The sequence below is a fragment of the Entelurus aequoreus genome, linkage group LG26 (assembly GCF_033978785.1).
Source record: "Entelurus aequoreus isolate RoL-2023_Sb linkage group LG26, RoL_Eaeq_v1.1, whole genome shotgun sequence".
NCBI lineage: Eukaryota > Metazoa > Chordata > Actinopteri > Syngnathiformes > Syngnathidae > Entelurus > Entelurus aequoreus.
Window position 1 is genome coordinate 35,105,185 of NC_084756.1, and position 25,482 is coordinate 35,130,666.

The 25,482-nt window shown below is 32.9% G+C and overlaps 1 protein-coding gene across 4 annotated transcripts in view; it reads left to right on the forward strand.

Moving 5' to 3' along the window:
- nisch (nischarin) overlaps positions 1-25,482 on the forward strand; it is a 74,900-nt gene that overhangs the window by 49,176 nt on the left and 242 nt on the right. Inside the window, exons 18-29 of one of the 4 annotated variants that reach the window (XR_009824702.1) lie at positions 1,400-1,611; positions 1,689-2,080; positions 7,829-8,007; positions 8,082-8,145; positions 9,047-9,179; positions 9,260-9,410; positions 11,146-11,262; positions 11,355-11,516; positions 13,475-13,647; positions 13,811-13,986; positions 24,385-24,961; positions 25,234-25,482. The exon at positions 25,234-25,482 is cut by the window's right edge and continues 242 nt beyond it. Coding sequence is in view for 2 of the 4 variants with exons in the window: in XM_062038131.1 (XP_061894115.1) it covers positions 1,400-1,611; positions 1,689-2,080; positions 7,829-8,007; positions 8,082-8,145; positions 9,047-9,179; positions 9,260-9,410; positions 11,146-11,262; positions 11,355-11,516; positions 13,475-13,647; positions 13,811-13,986; positions 24,385-24,706 (2,081 nt within the window). In the remaining 2 variants the exon portion in view is untranslated. Of the gene's footprint in view, positions 1-1,399; positions 1,612-1,688; positions 2,081-7,828; positions 8,008-8,081; positions 8,146-9,046; positions 9,180-9,259; positions 9,411-11,145; positions 11,517-13,474; positions 13,648-13,810; positions 13,987-24,384 lie in introns of those variants that run through there. The other 3 variants (XM_062038131.1, XR_009824703.1, XM_062038132.1) reach the window with 3 other exon arrangements.

The window sequence follows — 25,482 nt, forward strand, 5'->3', positions numbered from 1 at the left end:
CTATTTGTTTGATTGGACTGGATTCATCAGATTCAAGTAATTAAAATGTCTTTTATAATTTTTTTGGTTTTATCACAATGTCTAGAGCATGTACATATGTAGTTATTGTGGAACAGATGCATAAAATTTCATTTAGAGCTTGTTATATAATTTTTGCAATTATACAACACTGGGTGAATGTGGTAGTCAAATAGTGGGCTCAAACAGGTTGTATTCCTTCCACTACATCACTGCCTGAAGTATTTTCTCTATACATGGATAGTATACATTCTACAGACGTTTTATAGACGACAGGGACTGTTTTTAGGACTTTCACCACCAATGAAAGTCTTCATGACGAATGTCATGAAAAGAATAAAAGCGGGGGAAAATGCGTTTTTTTAGAGTTTTATCTTGTTTCATATTTTTTATATTTGTAATAAATTACTTCATAAAAATATAACTAATGTGTGATTACTATTAATGGTGTATACCGTTATGGGGCTAAGTAAGCAATCAACTAGGGCTGCAACAACTAATCGATTAAATCGATTAAAATCGATTATTAAAATAGTTGCCGATTAATTTAGTCATCGATTCGTTGGATCTATGCTATGCGCAGAGTTTTGTTTAATTTTTTTAAATTTTTTTAATAAACCTTTATTTATAAACTGCAACATTTACAAACGGCTGAGAAACAATAATCCAAATAAGTATGGTGCCAGTATGCTGTTTTTTTTTTCAATAAAATACTGGATAGGATAGAAATGTAGTTTGTCTCTTTTATCCGATTATTAATCGATTAATCGGAGTAACAATCGACAGATTAATCGATTATCAAATTAATCGTTATTTGCAGCCCTACAATCAACCCTGCAAATGAACCCTTAGTTGTACAGACAACGTGAGTACAAATACAGAAATTCTGCTCCCATCAAAGCCCAATGTTGCAATATTACAACATTTCTCTAAAAACATACATAACATTTTTTATTTTTTTTAAACTCTTCAATTTCTGCATTAAATGCCTCCTACAACACCTGAAAGGTCAAATATATTTTTTTTAGGTTTTTCTATATTTGGATCTTACAGGGTTAAAGACACTTAACGGAGTATATAAAAACATATATGTATACTTGTTTGTAATAATAAATATAATTAGATTATTTGAGCATTAGGATTGTGTTCAATTACAGGAAGTGTGTTCATCCTAACCATTCCTGCATTTTACACACTAACATTTTAAGTCTTCTTTTTGTGGACATATACCACAATAATATGGAACATGTATCACAATAATATCGTACTGTAGGTTTTAATACCGTGATAATATCGTACCGTGATACCGTTACAACCGTAGTCTTGAAGCAACCGAGGCAAAATCTTTGTCACTTCTTCACTTTGTTTTGACTGTTTGCAGATGAAGAGCAGTGTCCTTCCACCGAGGAAATACTGTCCAGTCTTCAGGTGGACCTTCTTCTGCCTTTCTCCCAGCTCCTGCTCTCCTCACACGCCGAGCTTCCTGGCTCCTGTCTGGCTTTCAGGCTCCAGTGCAGTCCTACTCGCTATTATCTCTTCTCCGGAGCCCAGGAGCTCCAGCGAGCCACCGCCGAGCTGAAAAGACTGATGCAGGTCAGAGAGGCGACGTATAACTATAAGTTACATCCCCGTAAACTAAAAACCTTTTCCACTTGTCCCCTATTGATCAGGTAGCAGAGTGTCAGCCTGACTCAGAGGTGCCCGTGACCCCTCAGCTCCTCCCTCGCTCCCTCCTGAACTCATGGGAGCTGGAGGAGAGTCAGGGAGCCCAGGGAGGCTACCTGACTCTCTTCCTATCCTCATCTTCCTCCATCACCTCACACCCACTTCTGTCAGATATTTTGTCCGACACGAAGGGGCCTACCTGCCCCTCTCTCCTTTTCCTCACTCACCGGCACCTGTGGGTGCTGAAGATGGAGTTCAGAGCGCCATCTACCTCTTCTGGGTGCAGGCTGGTCCGTGTGCCCCTCGGCTCAGTGGTGCTTCACCCCAACGAGAGACAGTCTCACGTGGGGAAGAGATCAGGCGGCGACTTCTGCCAGGACCCAAAACACCACCGCAGGTACAGGGTCTACCACTGCACACCAATTTTGATTTTCTTTTTTGCCCCCAAGTGACACAGATCTGATTTTTTTTGGCCAGTCTAAATGCGCCGAAGTGCCTCAAATTTGATCTTTTCGCATCAGATTCGGGCCACATCAGGAGGTAGTCCGAATCCGATTGGAATCTGATTTTTTTCAAATGTGACTTCAGTCTAAAGTCTAAGTTTAAAAATATAAAAAGTAATAAAAATCACAATAAAATGAAAACATTCTATATATAAAACACAGTTAAAATGCATGAAAATAGTGGGGGGAAAAAAAGAAGTAAAAAAATATTGAAAATAAGAAAAATCACAATAAATACAAGACATTCTAGATATAAAACACAGTTAAAATGCATAAAAATAGTGTTAAAAAAAACAAAAGGTCAAAGTTTGAAAATAAGAAAAATCACAATAAATACAAGACATTCTAGATATAAAACACAGTTAAAATGCATAAAAATAGTGTTAAAAAAACAAAAGGTCAAAGTTTGAAAATAAGAAAAATCATAATAAATACAAGACATTCTGATATAAAACAGTTAAAATGCATAAAAATAGTGTTAAAAAAACAAAAGGTCAAAGTTTGAAAATAAGAAAAATCACAATAAATACAAGACATTCTAGATATAAAACACAGTTAAAATGCATAAAAATAGTGTTAAAAAAACAAAAGGTCAAAGTTTGAAAATAAGAAAAATCACAATAAATACAAGACATTCTAGATATAAAACACAGTTAAAATGCATAAAAATAGTGTTAAAAAAAACAAAAGGTCAAAGTTTGAAAATAAGAAAAATCACAATAAATACAAGACATTCTACATATGAAACACAGTTAAAATGCATAAAAATAGTGTTAAAAAAACAAAAGGTCAAAGTTTGAAAATAAGAAAAATCACAATAAATACGAGACATTCTAGATATAAAACACAGTTAAAATGCATAAAAATAGTGTTAAAAAAAACAAAAGGTCAAAGTTTGAAAATAAGAAAAATCACAATAAATACAAGACATTCTAGATATAAAACAGTTAAAATGCATGAAAATAGTGTTAAAAAAACAAATGGTCAAAGTTTGAAAATAAGAAAAATCACAATAAATACAAGACATTCTAGATATAAAACAGTTAAAATGCATGAAAATAGTGTTAAAAAAAACAAAAGGTCAAAGTTTGAAAATAAGAAAAATCACAATAAATACAAGACATTCTACATATGAAACACAGTTAAAATGCATAAAAATAGTGTTAAAAAAAACCAAAAGGTCAAAGTTTGAAAATAAGAAAAATCACAATAAATACAAGACATTCTAGATATAAAACAGTTAAAATGCATAAAAATAGTGTTAAAAAAAACAAAAGGTCAAAGTTTGAAAATAAGAAAAATCACAATAAATACAAGACATTCTAGATATAAAACACAGTTAAAATGCATAAAAATAGTGTTAAAAAAAACAAAAGGTCAAAGTTTGAAAATAAGAAAAATCACAATAAATACCAGACATTCTCCATATGAAACAGTTAAAATGCATCAAAATAATGCAAAAAAACTAGAGGTAAAAGTTTAAAAATCACAATAAATTTAAAAAAAATTATGTATAAAAAACCATTAAAATGCATCCAAAAAGTGCAAAATAAAAAAAATTGATTAAAAACAATAAAAATCACAGTAAAATGAAAACATTCAAATGTGACTTCAGTCTAAACGGCCATGTATGTGACTTTTTCGTCAGCTTTGGGCGAGCTACGTCATTCGTGTGTGGGGCGGGGTAAGACGCTGCCCGCCCGCTGAAGTGTAGACTTCATCACAACATCCGGTTTTCGATGGCCAAATTTTCGGTGCATCACTAGTCAAAAGTGCGCAAATAATAGACTACATGTAATACCTGAAGATATACAGTACAGGCCTAAAGTTTGGTCACATAACACAAAAAGGTGAAATAACTGAAAACATGTTTTATATTTTAGTTTCTTCAAAATAGCCACCCTGTGCTCTGATAACTGCTTTGCAGACTCTTGGCATTCTCTCCATGAGCTTCAAGCACACCTGTGAAGTGAAAACCATTTCAGGTGACTACCTCTTGAAGCTCATCGAGAGACATTTTTTCCGGTTTCGTTTGGGTAAGCAATCGATTTATGTTGAAATAGCTTGGCTCCAAGCTCCTCATTTACAGCGTCAAAGTCGAGCCGACCTCACTCTCTCGATTTCCTTCGCGCTGGCTTCGAGAAGCAGCAGTTCATCCTCTGTATATTCAGCTTCAAAAAGACAAGGTTGCAAATCCTCATTTGTCCAAAAATAGTTGTCTTTGTTGTCTGTTACCAAGTCTGTCATGACTGGAAAAGACTCGCACTTGTTTCCGGAAGTAGGAAGTTAGGAACACACATTTGATGCTAGAAGTCGGAAGTGCGCTGCTATGGAAACGGAAATAAATGCGCTGAGGCAATCAGTTCCGGCAATGCTAAAAGTGACCAAAATACAATAAACATTGTACATATTACATATTGTTATGAAGGTGTCTGTTACTACATTATATATATACTTGCAGTGTGTATATTGTACATATTACATATTGTTATGAAGGTGTCTGTTATTACATTATATATATACTTGCAGTGTGTATATTGTACATATTACATATTGTTATGAAGATCTCTGTTACTACATTATATATATATACTTGCAGTGTGTATATTGTACATATTACATGTTGTTATGAAGGTGTCTGTTACTACATTATATATATATACTTGCAGTGTGTATATTGTACATATTACATGTTGTTATGAAGGTGTCTGTTACTACATTATATATATACTTGCAGTGTGTATATTGTACATATTACATATTGTTATGAAGGTGTCTGTTACTACATTATATATATACTTGCAGTGTGTATATTGTACATATTGTTATGAAGGTGTCTGTTACTACATTATATATATACTTGCAGTGTGTATATTGTACATATTACATATTGTTATGAAGGTGTCTATTACTACATTTTATATATATACTTACAGTGTGTATATTGTTCATATTACATATTGTTATGAAGATCTCTGTTACTACATTATATATATACTTGCAGTGTGTATATTGTACATATTACATATTGTTATGAAGGTGTCTGTTACTACATTATATATATACTTGCAGTGTGTATATTGTACATATTACATATTGTTATGAAGGTGTCTGTTATTACATTATATATATACTTGCAGTGTGTATATTTTACATATTGTTATGAAGGTGTCTGTTACTACATTATATATATACTTGCAGTGTGTATATTGTACATATTACATATTGTTATGAAGGTGTCTATTACTACATTTTATATATATACTTAGTGTGTATATTGTTCATATTACATATTGTTATGAAGATCTCTGTTACTACATTATATATATACTTGCAGTGTGTATATTGTACATATTACATATTGTTATGAAGGTGTCTGTTACTACATTATATATATACTTGCAGTGTGTATGTTGTACATATTACATGTTATAAAGGTGTTTATTACTACGTTATATATATACTTACAGTGTATATATTGTACATATTACATGTTATAAAGGTGTCTATTACTACATTATATATATACTTACAGTGTGTATATTGTACATATTACATATTGTTATGAAGGTGTCTGTTACTACATTATATATATACTTACAGTGTGTATATTTTACATATTCCATATCGTTATGAAGGTGTCTGTTACTACATTATATATATACTTGCAGTGTGTATATTGTACATATTACATGTTGTTATGAAGGTGTCTATTACTACATTATATATATATATACTTGCTGTGTGTATATTGTACATATTGTTATGAAGGTGTCTGTTACTACATTATATATATACTTGCAGTGTGTATATTGTACATATTACATGTTGTTATGAAGGTGTCTATTACTACATTATATATATATATACTTGCAGTGTGTATATTGTACATATTGTTATGAAGGTGTCTGTTACTACATTATATATATACTTAGTGTGTATATTGTACATATTGTTATGAAAGTGTCTGTTACTACATTATATATATACTTGCAGTGTGTATATTGTACATATTACATGTTGTTATGAAGGTGTCTATTACTACATTATATATATACTTGCAGTGTGTATATTGTACATATTGTTATGAAGGTGTCTGTTACTACATTATATATATACTTGCAGTGTGTATATTGTACATATTACATGTTGTTATGAAGGTGTCTATTACTACATTATATATATACTTACAGTGTGTATATTGTACATATTACATATCGTTATGAAGGTGTCTGTTACTACATTATATATATATACTTACAGTGTGTATATTGTACATATTACATATTGTTATGAAGGTGTCTGTTACTACATTATATATATACTTGCAGTGTATATTGTACATATTACATGTTGTTATGAAGGTGTCTATTACTACATTATATATATACTTACAGTGTGTATATTGTACATATTACATATTGTTATGAAGGTGTCTGTTACTACATTATATATATATACTTGCAGTGTGTATATTGTACATATTACATATTGTTATGAAGGTGTCTGTTATTACATTATATATATACTTGCAGTGTGTATATTGTACATATTACATGTTGTTATGAAGGTGTCTGTTACTACATTATATATATATATATATATATATATATATATACTTGCAGTGTGTATATTGTACATATTGTTATGAAGGTGTCTGTTACTACATTATATATATACTTGCAGTGTGTATATTGTACATATTACATGTTGTTATGAAGGTGTCTGTTACTACATTATATATATACTTGCAGTGTGTATATTGTACATATTACATATTGTTATGAAGGTGTCTGTTACTACATTTTATATATACTTGCAGTGTGTATATTGTACATATTACATATTGTTATGAAGGTGTCTGTTACTACATTATATATACACTTGCAGTGTGTATATTGTACATATTACATATGGTTATGAAGGTGTCTGTTACCACATTTTATATATACTTGCAGTGTGTATATTGTACATATTACATATTGTTATGAAGGTGTCTGTTACTACATTTTATATATACTTGCAGTGTGTATATTGTACATATTACATATTGTTATCAAGGTGTCTGTTACTACATTATATATATACTTTCAGTGTGTATATTGTACATATTGTTATGAAGGTGTCTATTATTACATTATATACAGTATATACTTGCAGTGTGTATATTGTAGAAATTCCATATTGTTATGAAGGTGTCTATTACTACGTTATATATATATATATATATATACTTGCAGTGTGTGTATTGTACATATTACATATTGTTATGAAGGTATCTATTACTACGTTATATATATATATAAATGCAGTGTGTATATTGTACATATTACATATTGTTATGAAGGTGTCTATTACTACGTTATATATATATATATATATATATATATACATGCAGTGTGTATATTGTACATATTGTTATGAAGGTCTCTGTTGTTGTTTAGAGGGCTTTGAAGGCTACAACGGTGACCTAAGCGTTTTTTGTCATCTTTAAAATCCTAAAAAAAAAATAAAAGACGTGTTCTTGTCTCTCATAATGATTGTGAACAATAGACAATATTCCCCCGAAAAAAGTGCAGTTCCCCTTTAAGGGATGTTGTTACCTTTCCATGACTGTATTTGTCCTGCTGCGTTGTGCCCAGGCGGAGCCACATAGTGGAGCTGCTGCTGTGCGGTCAGAGGCTGCTGCTGCTCTTCCCGCTGGGCCAAGACAAAAGCTCCTTCCTGGGGGAACTGAGCCAGCGGAGGGGGAGTCTGGAGGGGCTGAAGTTGGTGGCGCTGCCCGCTTCCTGCAGATGTTGGCCACATCACGGAGGCGGAGGTTAACATATATTCAGACAAAGAACGAAACTACGTTTTCCAAAGGCGATATTTGAATTCTGTGTGTTCTCTTAGATCCCTGCAGAACCAGTGAGCAATGCTGTTGTACATGCAGCAGAAAATCACACAGCACCAAGAGGTCCGTTTTTTATTTCCTAAAATACACTATATTGCCAAAAGTATTTGGCCACCTGCCTTCAAGTGCCATCCCATTCCTAACCCATAGGGTTCAATATGATGTTGGTCCACCTTTTGCAGCTATTAAAAACTCTTCTGGGAAGGCTGTCCACAAGGTTGTGAAGTGTGTTTATAGGAATTTTCCACCATTCTTCCAAAAGCGAATTGGTGAGGTCACACACTGATGTTGGTCCAGAAGGCCTGGCTCTCAGTTTTCATTGTAATTCATCCCAAAGGTGTTCAGGTCAGGACTCTGTGCAGGCCAGTCAAATTCATCCACACCAGACTGTGTGAGCTTCGCTTTGTGCACTGGTGCACAGTCATGTTGGAAGAGGAAGGGGCCCACTCCAAACTGTTCCCACAAGGTTGGGAGCATGGAATTGTCCAAAATGCCCAACTCCTGGAAAAACAACCCCACACCATAATTCCTCCTCCACCAAATTTCACATTCGGCACAATGCAGTCCGAAATGTACCGTTCTCTTGGCAACCTCCAAACCCAGCTCTGTAGCAACTGATGCGCTTCAGCATCCGCTGACCCCTCTCTGTCAGTTTACGTGGCCTACCACTTGGTGACTGAATTGCTGTTGTTCCCAAACTCTTCCATTTTTCTTATAACAAAGCCGACAGTTGACTTTGGAATATTTAGGAGCGAGGAAATTTAACTGTGACAGTTGCACGCTGGAAATCACTGAGAGCGGCCCATTCTTTCACAAATGTTTGTAGAAACAGTCTCCATGCCTAAGTGCTTGATTTTATACACCTGATTCTGATCATTTGGATGGGTGGCCCAATACTTTTGGCAATATCGTGTAAGTAGGTGCGTCTTCCCTATCTGCCTTTCTAATGACTCCGTTCTTGCAGCTCCTCGTGTGTCTCACTGGAAGAGAACCAACCATCCTCCCACCTCACCCCGGGTCTCTCCCCAGGGCTGAAGCTCCTGGCTGGGCTTGGTGGGGATCAGCTGCTGACTTACTTCCACAGATATATAGCGCTGGTAGGACGCACTCACAGTTGGATCAAAGGAGAACACACAAATGACTAAAGCAATTTGGTCGTCTTTGCCCTCCTCATCAGTCAGAGGCAGAGGAGGTGAGACAAGTCTTGTGGCTGTCTGTGGTCCTCTACACGTCTCCAGAGGCTGAACTCACCTGCTGTCTGCTGCTCTCCACTGATAGCATCTACTTCCTGTTGGAAGACTCTGCCGCCACACGCCACTGCCTGCCAGGTAACAATGTGCATCACGTCCTGCTAGGGTAGTACGGTATACCGGTACTAGTATAGTATCGCGGTACTATACTCTGTTTGAAAAGTACCGGGTCCCGGGCATGACGTCACGTCGTGACATTGCTGTTTTTTTACGAGCAGAGGAGCATGTTCGGCAGCGCACAATCACGGAGTACTTACAAGCAGACACGGTGTGTAGACAGAAAAGGGAGAACGGACGCATTTTGGCCTAAAAAGTCAAGATAAAGTTGAAGTTATTGCGTGCGTGCGTATATATGTATGCATATGTATGTATGTATGTGTATATGTATGTGTATGTATGTGTGTGTGCGTATATATGTAGGCGTATGTATGTATGTATATGTATATGTATGTATGTGCGTGCGTGCGTATATATGTATGCGTATGTATGTATGTGTATATGTATGTGTATGTATGTGTATATGTATGCATACTGTATGTATGTATGTGTGTGTGTGTGTGTGTGTGTGTATATATATATATATATATATATATATATATATATATATATATATATATTTTTTTTTTTTTTTTTGGAATAGCCTTCATTTCTAAGAACAAGAATAGACTGTCGAGTTTCAGATGAAAGTTCTCTTTTTCTGGCCATTTTGAGCGTTTAATTGACCCCACAAATGTGATGCTCCAGAAACTCAATCTGCTCAAAGGAAGGTCAGTTTTGTAGCTTCTGTAACGAGCTAAAGTGTTTTCAGATGTGTGAACATGATTGCACAAGGGTTTTCTAATCATCAATTAGCCTTCTGAGCCAATGAGCAAACACATTGTACCATTAGAACACTGGAGTGATAGTTGCTGGAAATGGGCCTCTATACACCTATGTAGATATTGCACCAAAAACCAGACATTTGCAGCTAGAATAGTCATTTACCACATTAGCAATGTATAGAGTGTATTTCTTTAAAGTTAAGACTAGTTTAAAGTTATCTTCATTAAAAATAAGGACATTTCAATGTGACCCCAAACTTTTGAACGGTAGTGTATGTATGTGTGTGTGTATATATATGTATGTATGTATGTATATATATATATGTATGTATATATGTGTGTGTGTATATTACAGTCACGATCAAAAGTGTACATACACTTGTAAAGAACATCATGTCATGGCTGTCTTGAGTTTCCAATCATTTCTACAACTCTTATTTTTGTGTGATGTAGTGATTGGAGCACATACTTGTTGGTCACAAAAAACATTCATGAAGTTTGCTTCTTTTATGAATTTATTATGAGTCTACTGAAAATGTGAGCAAATCTGCTGGGTCGCGATACAGTCGCGATAATCAGGACGCGTAATAAGGGACATAACACACCAGACAAGGCTTCAGAAGACGAAAGATACTCAGGCAAGATGGAGCTAATCTCATGGTCGCTCAATGCTATTGATAAAGTGTTTTCCAGCACATGTTATTCTTGTTCTGAAATTGTCATGTCATGTATCCATTAAATCTGCTGTTGGAACTTGGACTACATAACCAACATATAAGTTGATTGTATGAATGTTTTTTGTGACCAACAAGTATGTGCTCCAATCACTACATCACAACAAAACAAGAGTTGTAGAAATGATTGGAAACTCAAGACAGCCATGACATTATGTTCTTTACAAGTGTATGTACACTTTTGACCACGACTGTGTATGTGTGTGTATATGTGTTGAGTGTCAGCTTGAATCTCCCTCCTCTGTTTATGTCTTTCAGCCATGGATGTGACAGATCCAGATCCTAATGTCTCTTTCTGCTGCTGTCTGACTATCAGACTCTCCGAGCTGCTTTCTGTCAACGTTGGATTGTTCGATCAGTACTTCAGGCTCGTGGGTCAGCATGTTTGTTCCTCCAGTGTCTGCGGAGGCCACGAAACTGAACGCTGACGTCACCAATCCTCCCGTTTTGTCCGTGCGTGTGTGCAGGTTGTTCAGCCGAGCATATCGTGTGCTGTCTGAGCAGGGACAGTTATGGCACCGGCGTCTTTTTGCAGGAACTCATGTCCGCACTCAGTCTGCGCCAACAGCTTCCTGCTCCCGAGCCCCCAGAGCAGGACTTCTACTCGCAGTTCACCAACACAAGCACAGGTAAGGACTGTCTAAGACGGTGTGCCGAATTTCACCTATTTGGCTTAAAAATATTTTTTGCAAACCAGTAATTATAGTCTGCAAATGATGTGTTGTTGTTGAGTGTCGGTGCTGTCTAGAGCTCGGCAGAGTAACCGTGTAATACTCTTAAATATCAGTAGGTGGCAGCCGGTAGCTAATTGCTTTGTAGATGTCGGAAACAGCGGGAGGCAGTGTGCAGGTAAAAAGGTGTCTAATGCTTAAACCAAAAATAAACAAAAGGTGAGTGCCCCTAAGAAAAAGGAATTGAAGCTTAGGGAAGGCTATGCAGAACAAAACTAAAACTGAACTGGCTACAAAGTAAACAAAAACAGAATCCTGGACGACAGCAAAGACTTACTGTGGAGCAAAGACGGCGTCCACAAAGTACATCCGAACATGACTAGGGCTGCAACAACTAATCGATTAAAATCGATTATAAAAATAGTTGGTGATTAATTTAGTCATCGATTCATTGGATGTATTCCATGCGCAGAGGCAATTTATTATTATTATTTTTTTCATTATCATTTTATTTTTTTAAATAAACCTTTATTTATAAACTGCAACATGTACAAACAGCTGAGAAACAATAATCAAAATAAGTATGGTGCCAGTATGCTGGGGTTTTTTTTCAATAAAATACTGGAAAGGATAGAAATGTAGTTTGTCTCTTTTATCCGATTATTAATCAAAGTAATAATCGACAGATTAATCGATTATCAAATTAATCGTTAGTTGCAGCCCTAAACATGACTTGACAATCAACAATGTCCCCACTAAGAAGGATAAAAACAACTGAAATATTCTTGATTCAGTGTTTCCCATAAACTGCCAAGATACCTGTGGCTATGGGCGTGGCTATGGGCGTGGTCACCATGACATCATCGAGTAATTTGCATAATTTACTACAATGATATGATTTTCTCTAAAAAGGCTCAAAAAATGTATACTTACTAATTAATAATAACAGTTTTGTTTTAAACGTCCATCCATCCATCCATCCATTTTACAATATAATTACAACACTTTATGTACATATTTATACACAGATTTGAACAAGTTATTCACTGAAATATATTTATTGATTGTGGTTCTTACAAAAAATATATCTTATAAAATATAAAAGCTAAAATGTCTCCTAAAGCTCTGCCCCTTTAATTAGTGCATACTAAATAATTTAACTTTAGCCTACTACTACAACCATATTATTTACCAGCAACATAAAGTGAAACAGATGCAGAGGTGTCCTGCCACAGTCAGTAACAAATAAACAGAAAACAGTAGTGGTCAAATACAAATAAGGCAACAAGAGAAGTATCCTACACTTCTCTTTTGTAAAGTAAATCTGAACAGCCTATATGGGCATCTACATCAACTATATGATTTGCCTGAGAAGCTGGACAGGACAAAAAAAAAAAAAAAAAAATTTATTTTATTTGTGGCGGACGTAATTCTTTCGTGGCGGGCCGCCACAAATAAATGAATGTGTGGGAAACACTGTGATTGCTAAAACAAAGTAGATGCGGGAAATATCGCTCAAAGGAAGACATGAAACTGCTGCAGGAAAATACCAAAAAAAGAGAAAAAGCCACCAAAGTAGGAGCGCAAGACAAGAAGTAAAACACTACACACAGGAAAACAGCAAAAAAGTCCAAATGAGTCAGGGTGTGATGTTACAGGTGGTGACAGTACACCTACTTTGAGACAAGAGCTATAGTGATGCATGCTTGGTTATGCTTTAAAGTCATATCCAACAATTGCGACGACGACTTTTTACTGTCAACTGAGTTTCGTTTTTTAATGACTTCTGCTGGGGGTGTGCCTCCGCATTTTTTCAACACAAAAAAAATGTGCCTTGGCTCCAAAAAGGTTGCAAAAACACTGATCTAAGGCAAGCGGAGGGTTGTCACCTGACGCCCACGTGTCTCCCCCTGCAGGTAAGATGCATAACTACGAGCTGGTCCACTGCAGCAGGGTGAAGTTCGTCTATCCCAGCGAGGAGGAGATGGGAGACTTGACCTTCATCGTGGCCGAGAGGAAGACCCCGGCGAACACGGCGTCCTCGGCCTCGCGTTCCTTCAACGTGCTGCTGTACCTGCTGGTCTTTCAGGTGTGAGCTCCATGACTTGTCACAAGGTGGCGCTAAATTGAATTTCGCCTTAGCTATGGAATTGGAATGAATCCGTTCCAGTCTCATCAAACTTGCATAAAGAGGATTATTTGTTTGCCCTGTTTTTATTCCGTTTTACCTGCTGGATGTTCTCTCCCTGCAGGTCCAGATGTCAAACGACCAGGCCCTCGCAGGCTCCTCCTCCTCATTCCCTAGCTCCGCCCCCTCCCCTGTCCTCCAGCCTCGTACTTTGATTTTGACCAGTACAGATGTCTTCCTGTTGGACGAAGACTATGTCAGCTATCCTCTTCCGGACTTTGCCAAAGAGCCGCCCTCCAGGTGAGTACACAGGAAGCCCCGCCCCCCTTGTGAGACGTTATTTCATATGACGGCGTCTAAGCCAGTAAAGTATATTTTCTCACCCGACCACCATGATACATCACAATTTGCAGTTTCTCTTTTCAACATGTTCGAAAAGGAGTAGGAAGAAGCAAAGCTTATTTATTAATCCAACCCCATTTCCATTTCATAGCAATTACTAACACATTCGATTCACTTCCTGTTCTCAAATTGTACACAATTTACTCCATAAATAGAGTTCTAAAATAAAAACTAAAAAAAACAACTAGTGAAATAAGTTGTCATTCACATATTGAGATAATTGATATTGATTTATACTTTATAAACACTTTGAGTGAGCGGTTTCTTTAAGTGGATCATATTAATACTTTGTCTTCTTTGCCTAATCCATTCCAATAATTTAATTCCACATACTGATATGCTAAAGGTTTTAAATGTTGTACGTCATACAAATGTTTTAAACTACCGTATTTTCCGGACTATAGAGCACACCAAGATATAAGCGGCACCCACAAAACTTTAGAAGAAAAAATATATTTTTACATTTATTAGCCGCACCAGACTATAATCCGCAAATATATACATTGTGAAACGAGTTATTTACACAGAAAGATAAATGTTTTTTTACATACATTAATTGTTTCCAAACGGTGCCTGTAACACGGCAGTAAAACGGCTCAACAAACAAAACAGAAGTCATGGTCATGGACCCACTAGCTGCACAAGCTAGCTCTCCAATCAGCTAAACAGACTCAATAACTCCACGGAGACGTTTTGGTGAATTTACTGAGGAACTTGCGAAACTGAAACAATACAAAAATGCCGTAAGTTATTAATACTAACACAGACACTCGTAAACATGTTAGCCTATTAGCTAACGCTAACGACGCTAGCATCATGACATTTCGATAGCACGTACAAATATACAAAAAAAACACTCCTACAGACATCACACACGGGATGGTTTAGTAAGTATGAATAGTTTTAGTTATATTGTAAAACTTCCGAACGTTGTTTCGAGTGATGAATAAAGAATCCATTTCAGTAGAAACGCTATCGATGGCCAGAAGATTGAACGTTAGTTCAGTTGGGGGAAGAAAAAAAAAAGCACTAGTAAAACCAAGAAGACTCCACATCTTCTCTCTTCGTATTTGCTTGTTGTTTTTTTTTTACTTTTTTTATGGCCTTAGCGAAGAAAAATACTTAAATTAGCCGCACTGTCTTAAAAGCCGCATGTTTCAAAGTGGAGGGAAAAAGCAGCGGCTTGTAGTCCGGAGTTGATGCTACATTTTTCTCTAAGGTTACATTACTCCTCTTTTATTGAGAATAATTATTTTACATTCTTGGATAGCAGGTTATAGTTTGCTTTCTACATCATTTTATCTGTTTGTAAATTAACTAAATCATTGAGTTTCAGTATTTTTGATTCAATTAATAAATGGTTAGCATGTTCTCTGTATCAAACATTTTATGTATTATTCTAAATGACCTTTTTTGTAACACAATTATTGAATGAAGTGTACTTACATATTTCTGCACAATAACTCAGATATGTAACACTAGCGAGCAGTTGAGAATATGAAGTTATTTTTTGTTCAATACATATTTTGCTTTATTAATTAACATTTTTCTTGCCACTTTATGTTGTATATTTCTATATGAGCTTTCCAGTTCATTTTATCATCTATTATTACACCCAAAAATGTATATATTTTTTTTTTACTCTATCAATATCCACTGACTGTTAGCGAATATCATTATTTTAGTTTTACTGAGATTCAAAGAAGATCTCTTTAATGTATTCATTTATTCTGTTATTTGTATTAGCTTCTGTGTGTTCTCTCCTGAACAAAACAAATAATACTAACTTTAAATCCTTTATAACTCTACACGTCATTTATATAAGGATATTATTCACATGTGAATGATGCTGTATAATAGACTATTTACATTATTCACATGTGAATAATGCTGTATAATAGACTGTATTACTCACATGTGAATAATGCTGTATAATAGACTGTATTACTCACATGTGAATAATGCTGTATAATAGACTGTATTTATATTATTATTCACATGTGAATAATGCTGTATAATAGACTGTATTTATATTATTCACATGTGAATAATGCTGTATAATAGACTGTATTTATATTATTATTCACATGTGAATAATGCTGTATAATAGACTGTATTTATATTATTCACATGTGAATAATGCTGTATAATAGACTGTATTTATATTATTATTCACATGTGAATAATGCTGTATAATAGACTGTATTTATATTATTCACATGTGAATAATGCTGTATAATAGACTGTATTTATATTATTATTCACATGTGAATAATGCTGTATAATAGACTGTATTTATATTATTCACATGTGAATAATGCTGTATAATAGACTGTATTTATATTATTATTCACATGTGAATAATGCTGTATAATAGACTGTATTTATATTATTCACATGTGAATAATGCTGTATAATAGACTGTATTTATATTATTCACATGTGAATAATGCTGTATAATAGACTATTTACATTATTCACATGTGAGTAATGCTGTATAATAGACTGTATTTACATTATTCACATGTGAATAATGCTGTATAATAGACTGTATTTATATTATTCACATGTGAATAATGCTGTATAATAGACTGTATTTACATTATTCACATGTGAATAATGCTGTATAATAGACTGTATTTATATTATTCACATGTGAATAATGCTGTATAATAGACTGTATTTATGTTATTCATATGTGAATAATGCTGTATAATAGACTGTATTTATATTATTATTCACATGTGAATAATGCTGTATAATAAACTGTATTTATATTATTATTCACATGTGAATAATGCTGTATAATAGACTGTATTTATATTATTCACATGTGAATAATGCTGTATAGTAGACTATTTACATTATTCACATGTAAGTAATGCTGTATAATAGACGGTATTTATATTATTCACATGTGAATAATGCTGTATAATAGACTGTATTTACATTATTATTCACATGTGAATAATGCTGTATAATAGACTGTTTCTATATTATTCACATGTGAATAATGCTGTATAATAGACTGTATTTACATTATTCACATGTGAATAATGCTGTATAATAGACTGTATTTACATTATTCACATGTGAATAATGCTGTATAATAGACTGTATTTATATTATTCACATGTGAATAATGCTGTATAATAGACTGTATTTACATTATTCACATGTGAATAATGCTGTATAATAGACTGTATTTACATTACTCACATGTGAATAATGCTGTATAATAGACTGTATTTACATTATTCACATGTGAGTAATGCTGTATAATAGACTGTATTTATATTATTCACATGTGAATAATGCTATATAATGTACTATTTACATTATTCACATGTGAGTAATGCTGTATAATAGACTGTATTTAAATTATTCACATGTGAATAATGCTGTATAATAAACTGTATTTATATTATTCACATGTGAATAATGCTGTATGATAGACTGTATTTATATTATTCACATGTGAATAATGCTGTATAATAGGCTATTTACATTATTCACATGTGAGTAATGCTGTATAATAGACTGTATTTACATTAAACACATGTGAATAATGCTGTATAATAGACTGTATTTATATTATTCACATGTGAATAATGCTGTATAATAGACTGTATTTACATTATTCACATGTGAATAATGCTGTATAATAGACTGTATTTATATTATTCACATGTGAATAATGCTGTATAATAGACTATTTACATTATTCACATGTGAGTAATGCTGTATAATAGACTGTATTTACATTATTCACATGTGAATAATGCTGTATAATAGACTGTTTCTACATTATTCACATGTGAATAATGCTGTATAATAGACTGTATTTACATTAAACACATGTGAATAATGCTGCATAATAGACTGTATTTACATTATTCACATGTGAATAATGCTGTATAATAGACTGCATTTACATTATTCACATGTGAATAATGCTGTATAATAGACTGTATTACTCACATGTGAATAATGCTGTATAATAGACTGTATTACTCACATGTGAATAATGCTGTATAATAGACTGTATTTATATTATTATTCACATGTGAATAATGCTGTATAATAGACTGTATTTATATTATTCACATGTGAATAATGCTGTATAATAGACTGTATTTATATTATTATTCACATGTGAATAATGCTGTATAATAGACTGTATTTATATTATTCACATGTGAATAATGCTGTATAATAGACTGTATTTATATTATTATTCACATGTGAATAATGCTGTATAATAGACTGTATTTATATTATTCACATGTGAATAATGCTGTATAATAGACTGTATTTATATTATTATTCACATGTGAATAATGCTGTATAATAGACTGTATTTATATTATTCACATGTGAATAATGCTGTATAATAGACTGTATTTATATTATTATTCACATGTGAATAATGCTGTATAATAGACTGTATTTATATTATTCACATGTGAATAATGCTGTATAATAGACTGTATTTATATTATTCACATGTGAATAATGCTGTATAATAGACTATTTACATTATTCACATGTGAGTAATGCTGTATAATAGACTGTATTTACATTATTCACATGTGAATAATGCTGTATAATAGACTGTATTTATATTATTCACATGTGAATAATGCTGTATAATAGACTGTATTTACATTATTCACATGTGAATAATGCTGTATAATAGACTGTATTTATATTATTCACATGTGAATAATGCTGTATAATAGACTGTATTTATGTTATTCATATGTGAATAATGCTGTATAATAGACTGTATTTATATTATTATTCACATGTGAATAATGCTGTATAATAAACTGTATTTATATTATTATTCACATGTGAATAATGCTGTATAATAGACTGTATTTATATTATTCACATGTGAATAATGCTGTATAGTAGACTATTTACATTATTCACATGTAAGTAATGCTGTATAATAGACGGTATTTATATTATTCACATGTGAATAATGCTGTATAATAGACTGTATTTACATTATTATTCACATGTGAATAATGCTGTATAATAGACTGTTTCTATATTATTCACATGTGAATAATGCTGTATAATAGACTGTATTTACATTATTCACATGTGAATAATGCTGTATAATAGACTGTATTTACATTATTCACATGTGAATAATGCTGTATAATAGACTGTATTTATATTATTCACATGTGAATAATGCTGTATAATAGACTGTATTTACATTATTCACATGTGAATAATGCTGTATAATAGACTGTATTTACATTATTCACATGTGAATAATGCTGTATAATAGACTGTATTTACATTATTCACATGTGAGTAATGCTGTATAATAGACTGTATTTATATTATTCACATGTGAATAATGCTATATAATGTACTATTTACATTATTCACATGTGAGTAATGCTGTATAATAGACTGTATTTAAATTATTCACATGTGAATAATGCTGTATAATAAACTGTATTTATATTATTCACATGTGAATAATGCTGTATGATAGACTGTATTTATATTATTCACATGTGAATAATGCTGTATAATAGGCTATTTACATTATTCACATGTGAGTAATGCTGTATAATAGACTGTATTTACATTAAACACATGTGAATAATGCTGTATAATAGACTGTATTTATATTATTCACATGTGAATAATGCTGTATAATAGACTGTATTTACATTATTCACATGTGAATAATGCTGTATAATAGACTGTATTTATATTATTCACATGTGAATAATGCTGTATAATAGACTATTTACATTATTCACATGTGAGTAATGCTGTATAATAGACTGTATTTACATTATTCACATGTGAATAATGCTGTATAATAGACTGTTTCTACATTATTCACATGTGAATAATGCTGTATAATAGACTGTATTTACATTAAACACATGTGAATAATGCTGCATAATAGACTGTATTTACATTATTCACATGTGAATAATGCTGTATAATAGACTGCATTTACATTATTCACATGTGAATAATGCTGTATAATAGACTGTATTACTCACATGTGAATAATGCTGTATAATAGACTGTATTACTCACATGTGAATAATGCTGTATAATAGACTGTATTTATATTATTATTCACATGTGAATAATGCTGTATAATAGACTGTATTTATATTATTCACATGTGAATAATGCTGTATAATAGACTGTATTTATATTATTATTCACATGTGAATAATGCTGTATAATAGACTGTATTTATATTATTCACATGTGAATAATGCTGTATAATAGACTGTATTTATATTATTATTCACATGTGAATAATGCTGTATAATAGACTGTATTTATATTATTCACATGTGAATAATGCTGTATAATAGACTGTATTTATATTATTATTCACATGTGAATAATGCTGTATAATAGACTGTATTTATATTATTCACATGTGAATAATGCTGTATAATAGACTGTATTTATATTATTATTCACATGTGAATAATGCTGTATAATAGACTGTATTTATATTATTCACATGTGAATAATGCTGTATAATAGACTGTATTTATATTATTATTCACATGTGAATAATGCTGTATAATAGACTGTATTTATATTATTCACATGTGAATAATGCTGTATAATAGACTGTATTTATATTATTCACATGTGAATAATGCTGTATAATAGACTATTTACATTATTCACATGTGAGTAATGCTGTATAATAGACTGTATTTACATTATTCACATGTGAATAATGCTGTATAATAGACTGTATTTATATTATTCACATGTGAATAATGCTGTATAATAGACTGTATTTACATTATTCACATGTGAATAATGCTGTATAATAGACTGTATTTATATTATTCACATGTGAATAATGCTGTATAATAGACTGTATTTATGTTATTCATATGTGAATAATGCTGTATAATAGACTGTATTTATATTATTATTCACATGTGAATAATGCTGTATAATAAACTGTATTTATATTATTATTCACATGTGAATAATGCTGTATAATAGACTGTATTTATATTATTCACATGTGAATAATGCTGTATAGTAGACTATTTACATTATTCACATGTAAGTAATGCTGTATAATAGACGGTATTTATATTATTCACATGTGAATAATGCTGTATAATAGACTGTATTTACATTATTATTCACATGTGAATAATGCTGTATAATAGACTGTTTCTATATTATTCACATGTGAATAATGCTGTATAATAGACTGTATTTACATTATTCACATGTGAATAATGCTGTATAATAGACTGTATTTACATTATTCACATGTGAATAATGCTGTATAATAGACTGTATTTATATTATTCACATGTGAATAATGCTGTATAATAGACTGTATTTACATTATTCACATGTGAATAATGCTGTATAATAGACTGTATTTACATTATTCACATGTGAATAATGCTGTATAATAGACTGTATTTACATTATTCACATGTGAGTAATGCTGTATAATAGACTGTATTTATATTATTCACATGTGAATAATGCTATATAATGTACTATTTACATTATTCACATGTGAGTAATGCTGTATAATAGACTGTATTTAAATTATTCACATGTGAATAATGCTGTATAATAAACTGTATTTATATTATTCACATGTGAATAATGCTGTATGATAGACTGTATTTATATTATTCACATGTGAATAATGCTGTATAATAGGCTATTTACATTATTCACATGTGAGTAATGCTGTATAATAGACTGTATTTACATTAAACACATGTGAATAATGCTGTATAATAGACTGTATTTATATTATTCACATGTGAATAATGCTGTATAATAGACTGTATTTACATTATTCACATGTGAATAATGCTGTATAATAGACTGTATTTATATTATTCACATGTGAATAATGCTGTATAATAGACTATTTACATTATTCACATGTGAGTAATGCTGTATAATAGACTGTATTTACATTATTCACATGTGAATAATGCTGTATAATAGACTGTTTCTACATTATTCACATGTGAATAATGCTGTATAATAGACTGTATTTACATTAAACACATGTGAATAATGCTGCATAATAGACTGTATTTACATTATTCACATGTGAATAATGCTGTATAATAGACTGCATTTACATTATTCACATGTGAATAATGCTGTATAATAGACTGTATTTATATTATTCAAATGTGAATAATGCTGTATAATAGACTGTATTTATATTATTCGCATGTGAATAATGCTGTATGATAGACTAATTACATTAAACACGTGTGAATAATGCTGTATAATAGACTGTATTTATATTATTCACATGTGAATAATGCTGTATAATAGACTGTATTTATATTATTCAAATGTGAATAATGCTGTATAATAGACTGTATTTATATTATTCACATGTGAATAATGCTGTATGATAGACTATTTACATTATTCACATGTGAGTAATGCTGTATAATAGACTGTATTTATATTATTCACATGTGAATAATGCTGTATAATAGACTGTATTTACATTATTCACATGTGAATAATGCTGTATAATAGACTGTATTTACATTATTCACGTGTGAATAATGCTGTATAATAGACTGTATTTACATTATTCACGTGTGAATAATGCTGTATAATAGACTGTATTTAAATTATTCACATGTGAATAATGCTGTATAATAGACTGTATTTATATTATTCACATGTGAATAATGCTGTATAATAGACTGTATTTACATTATTCACATGTGAATAATGCTGTATAATAGACTGTATTTATATTCTTCACATGTGAAGAATGCTGTATAATAGACTGTATTTACATTATTCACATGTGAATAATGCTGTATAATAGACTGTATTTACATTATTCACGTGTGAATAATGCTGTATAATAGACTGTATTTATATTATTCACATGTGAATAATGCTGTATAATAGACTGTATTTATATTATTCACGTGTGAATAATGCTGTATAATAGACTGTATTTATATTATTCACATGTGAATAATGCTGTATAATAGACTGTATTTACATTATTCACGTGTGAATAATGCTGTATAATAGACTGTATTTATATTCTTCACATGTGAATAATGCTGTATAATAGACTGTATTTATATTCTTCACATGTGAATAATGCTGTATAATAGACTGTATTTATATTCTTCACATGTGAATAATGCTGAATAATAGACTCTATTTACATTATTCACATGTGAATAATGCTGTATAATAGACTGTTTTTATATTATTCACATGAATAATGCTGTATAATAGACTGTATTTATATTATTATTCACATGTGAATAATGCTGTATAATAGACTGTATTTATATTATTCACATGTGAATAATGCTGTATAATAGACTGTATTTACATTATTCACGTGTGAATAATGCTGTGTAATAGACTGTATTTACATTATTCACATGTGAATAATGCTGTATAATAGACTGTATTTAAATTATTTACATGTGAATAATGCTGTATAATAGACTGTATTTATATTATTCACATGTGAATAATGCTGTATAATAGACTGTATTTATATTATTCACATGTGAATAATGCTATATAATAGACTGTATTTAAATTATTCACATGTGAATAATGCTGTATAATAGACTGTTTCTACATTATTCACATGTGAATAATGCTGTATAATAGACTGTATTTATATTATTCACGTGTGAATAATGCTGTATAATAGACTGTATTTACATTATTCACATGTGAATAATGCTGTATAATAGACTGTTTCTACATTATTCACATGTGAATAATGCTGTATAATAGACTGTTTCTACATTATTCACATGTGAATAATGCTGTATAATAGACTGTATTTATATTATTCACGTGTGAATAATGCTGTATAATAGACTGTATTTATATTATTCACATGTGAATAATGCTGTATAATAGACTGTATTTATATTATTTACATGTAAAAAGTACCTATGTGTTTATTGTCTATTGTTAGCGAACTGTGGTGCTGAATTTCCCCCAGGGATCAATAAAGTACTTTCTTTTCTATTCTATTGAACAATGTTGGTCCCAGTATTGATCCCTGGGGTACACTGCAGGATATATTTGGACTAGCTTCACGTATTGCTTCCTGTTGCTTGAGTAGCTTCTCACCCAGTTCAAGACCAGCCCTCGGATGCCATTAAGTAGTTAATGAAGATGTTATGATTAATTGTGTAACATAATAATCAGATGGAGAGTGGAAAAGACTGATCCAGACCATCAATTCCTCATGCTCTCCCGCAGGGAACGGTACCAGCTGCGTGAAGCTCGGAGGATTCGAGACTTGGACCGGATCCTGCTGGGCTACCAAACGTACCCCCAGGCTCTGACCTTGGTGTTTGACGACCTGCCAGGCCCGGACCTGCTCTGCCACCTGACCATGGACCACTTTGCCGCCGACGGGGAGGAGCCGCCGCCGGCCTGCGGGGGAGGGGGAGCGGAGGGCGAGGTGCAGTGGTGCGTCTTTGTCCCGGGAGCCGACAGCAGGGAGCGACTGATCTCGCTCCTGGCTCGCCAGTGGGAGGCGCTGTGCAGCCGGGAGCTCCCCGTGGAGCTCACGGGCTGATTGCGCACGGCGGCGGCGGCGGGCGCCTCCTCGGCAGGCCAAGGCGCCGTTTCCTCCACACGTGACGAGGATAATCACCTCCCTGCTGCTCACAGCTGCAGTCAAAGCTGCTTGGCTCCATAATGACCTCTGCGACTGGTCCGCAGAGGAGCTTGTTGCTATGGCGATGAGACGCATCCTCTCTGAATTTGAGGGAAAGAAACCACTTTAAATGAATGCCCTAAACCCACAAAAACCACTGCCAAGTTTGGAAAGGTGAGTTTTGTCTGTCCTGATCACGTCCTGTGGGAGCTAGCTTAGCATCAGGAACACACCATTATCCATCTTTCCTTTCTTCAGACATTATTAGCTTAGCATCAGGAACACACCACTGTCCATCTTTCCTTTCTTCAGACATTATTAGCTTAGCATCAGGAACACACCACTGTCCATCTTTCCTTTCTTCAGACATTATTAGACACCTCCTGTGGAGCTGGTGGTGGCGTGTGACCGCATCCACACGTTCTATCCCTTTTTGTATCTTTCAGCGAGCACGAGAGGAACTTTTAGAAGAAAAGGAAATACGTTGTCCAATCAAGCCATGGCAGTCGCGCTTTTTAAAAGCCACCGGGAGGAAAGACCTTGGCTCCGCCCACCCGCCAATCGCCACTATGGTCACACAACACGAGACGGTGACTGCTTTTTTTTCCCTTATGTCTTCATCAGGTCATCACGCAGACTTTTCCTCAGCAAAACTGGATTTTGAACAGCCTCGCCAGGTTTTAAACCTTTATTTG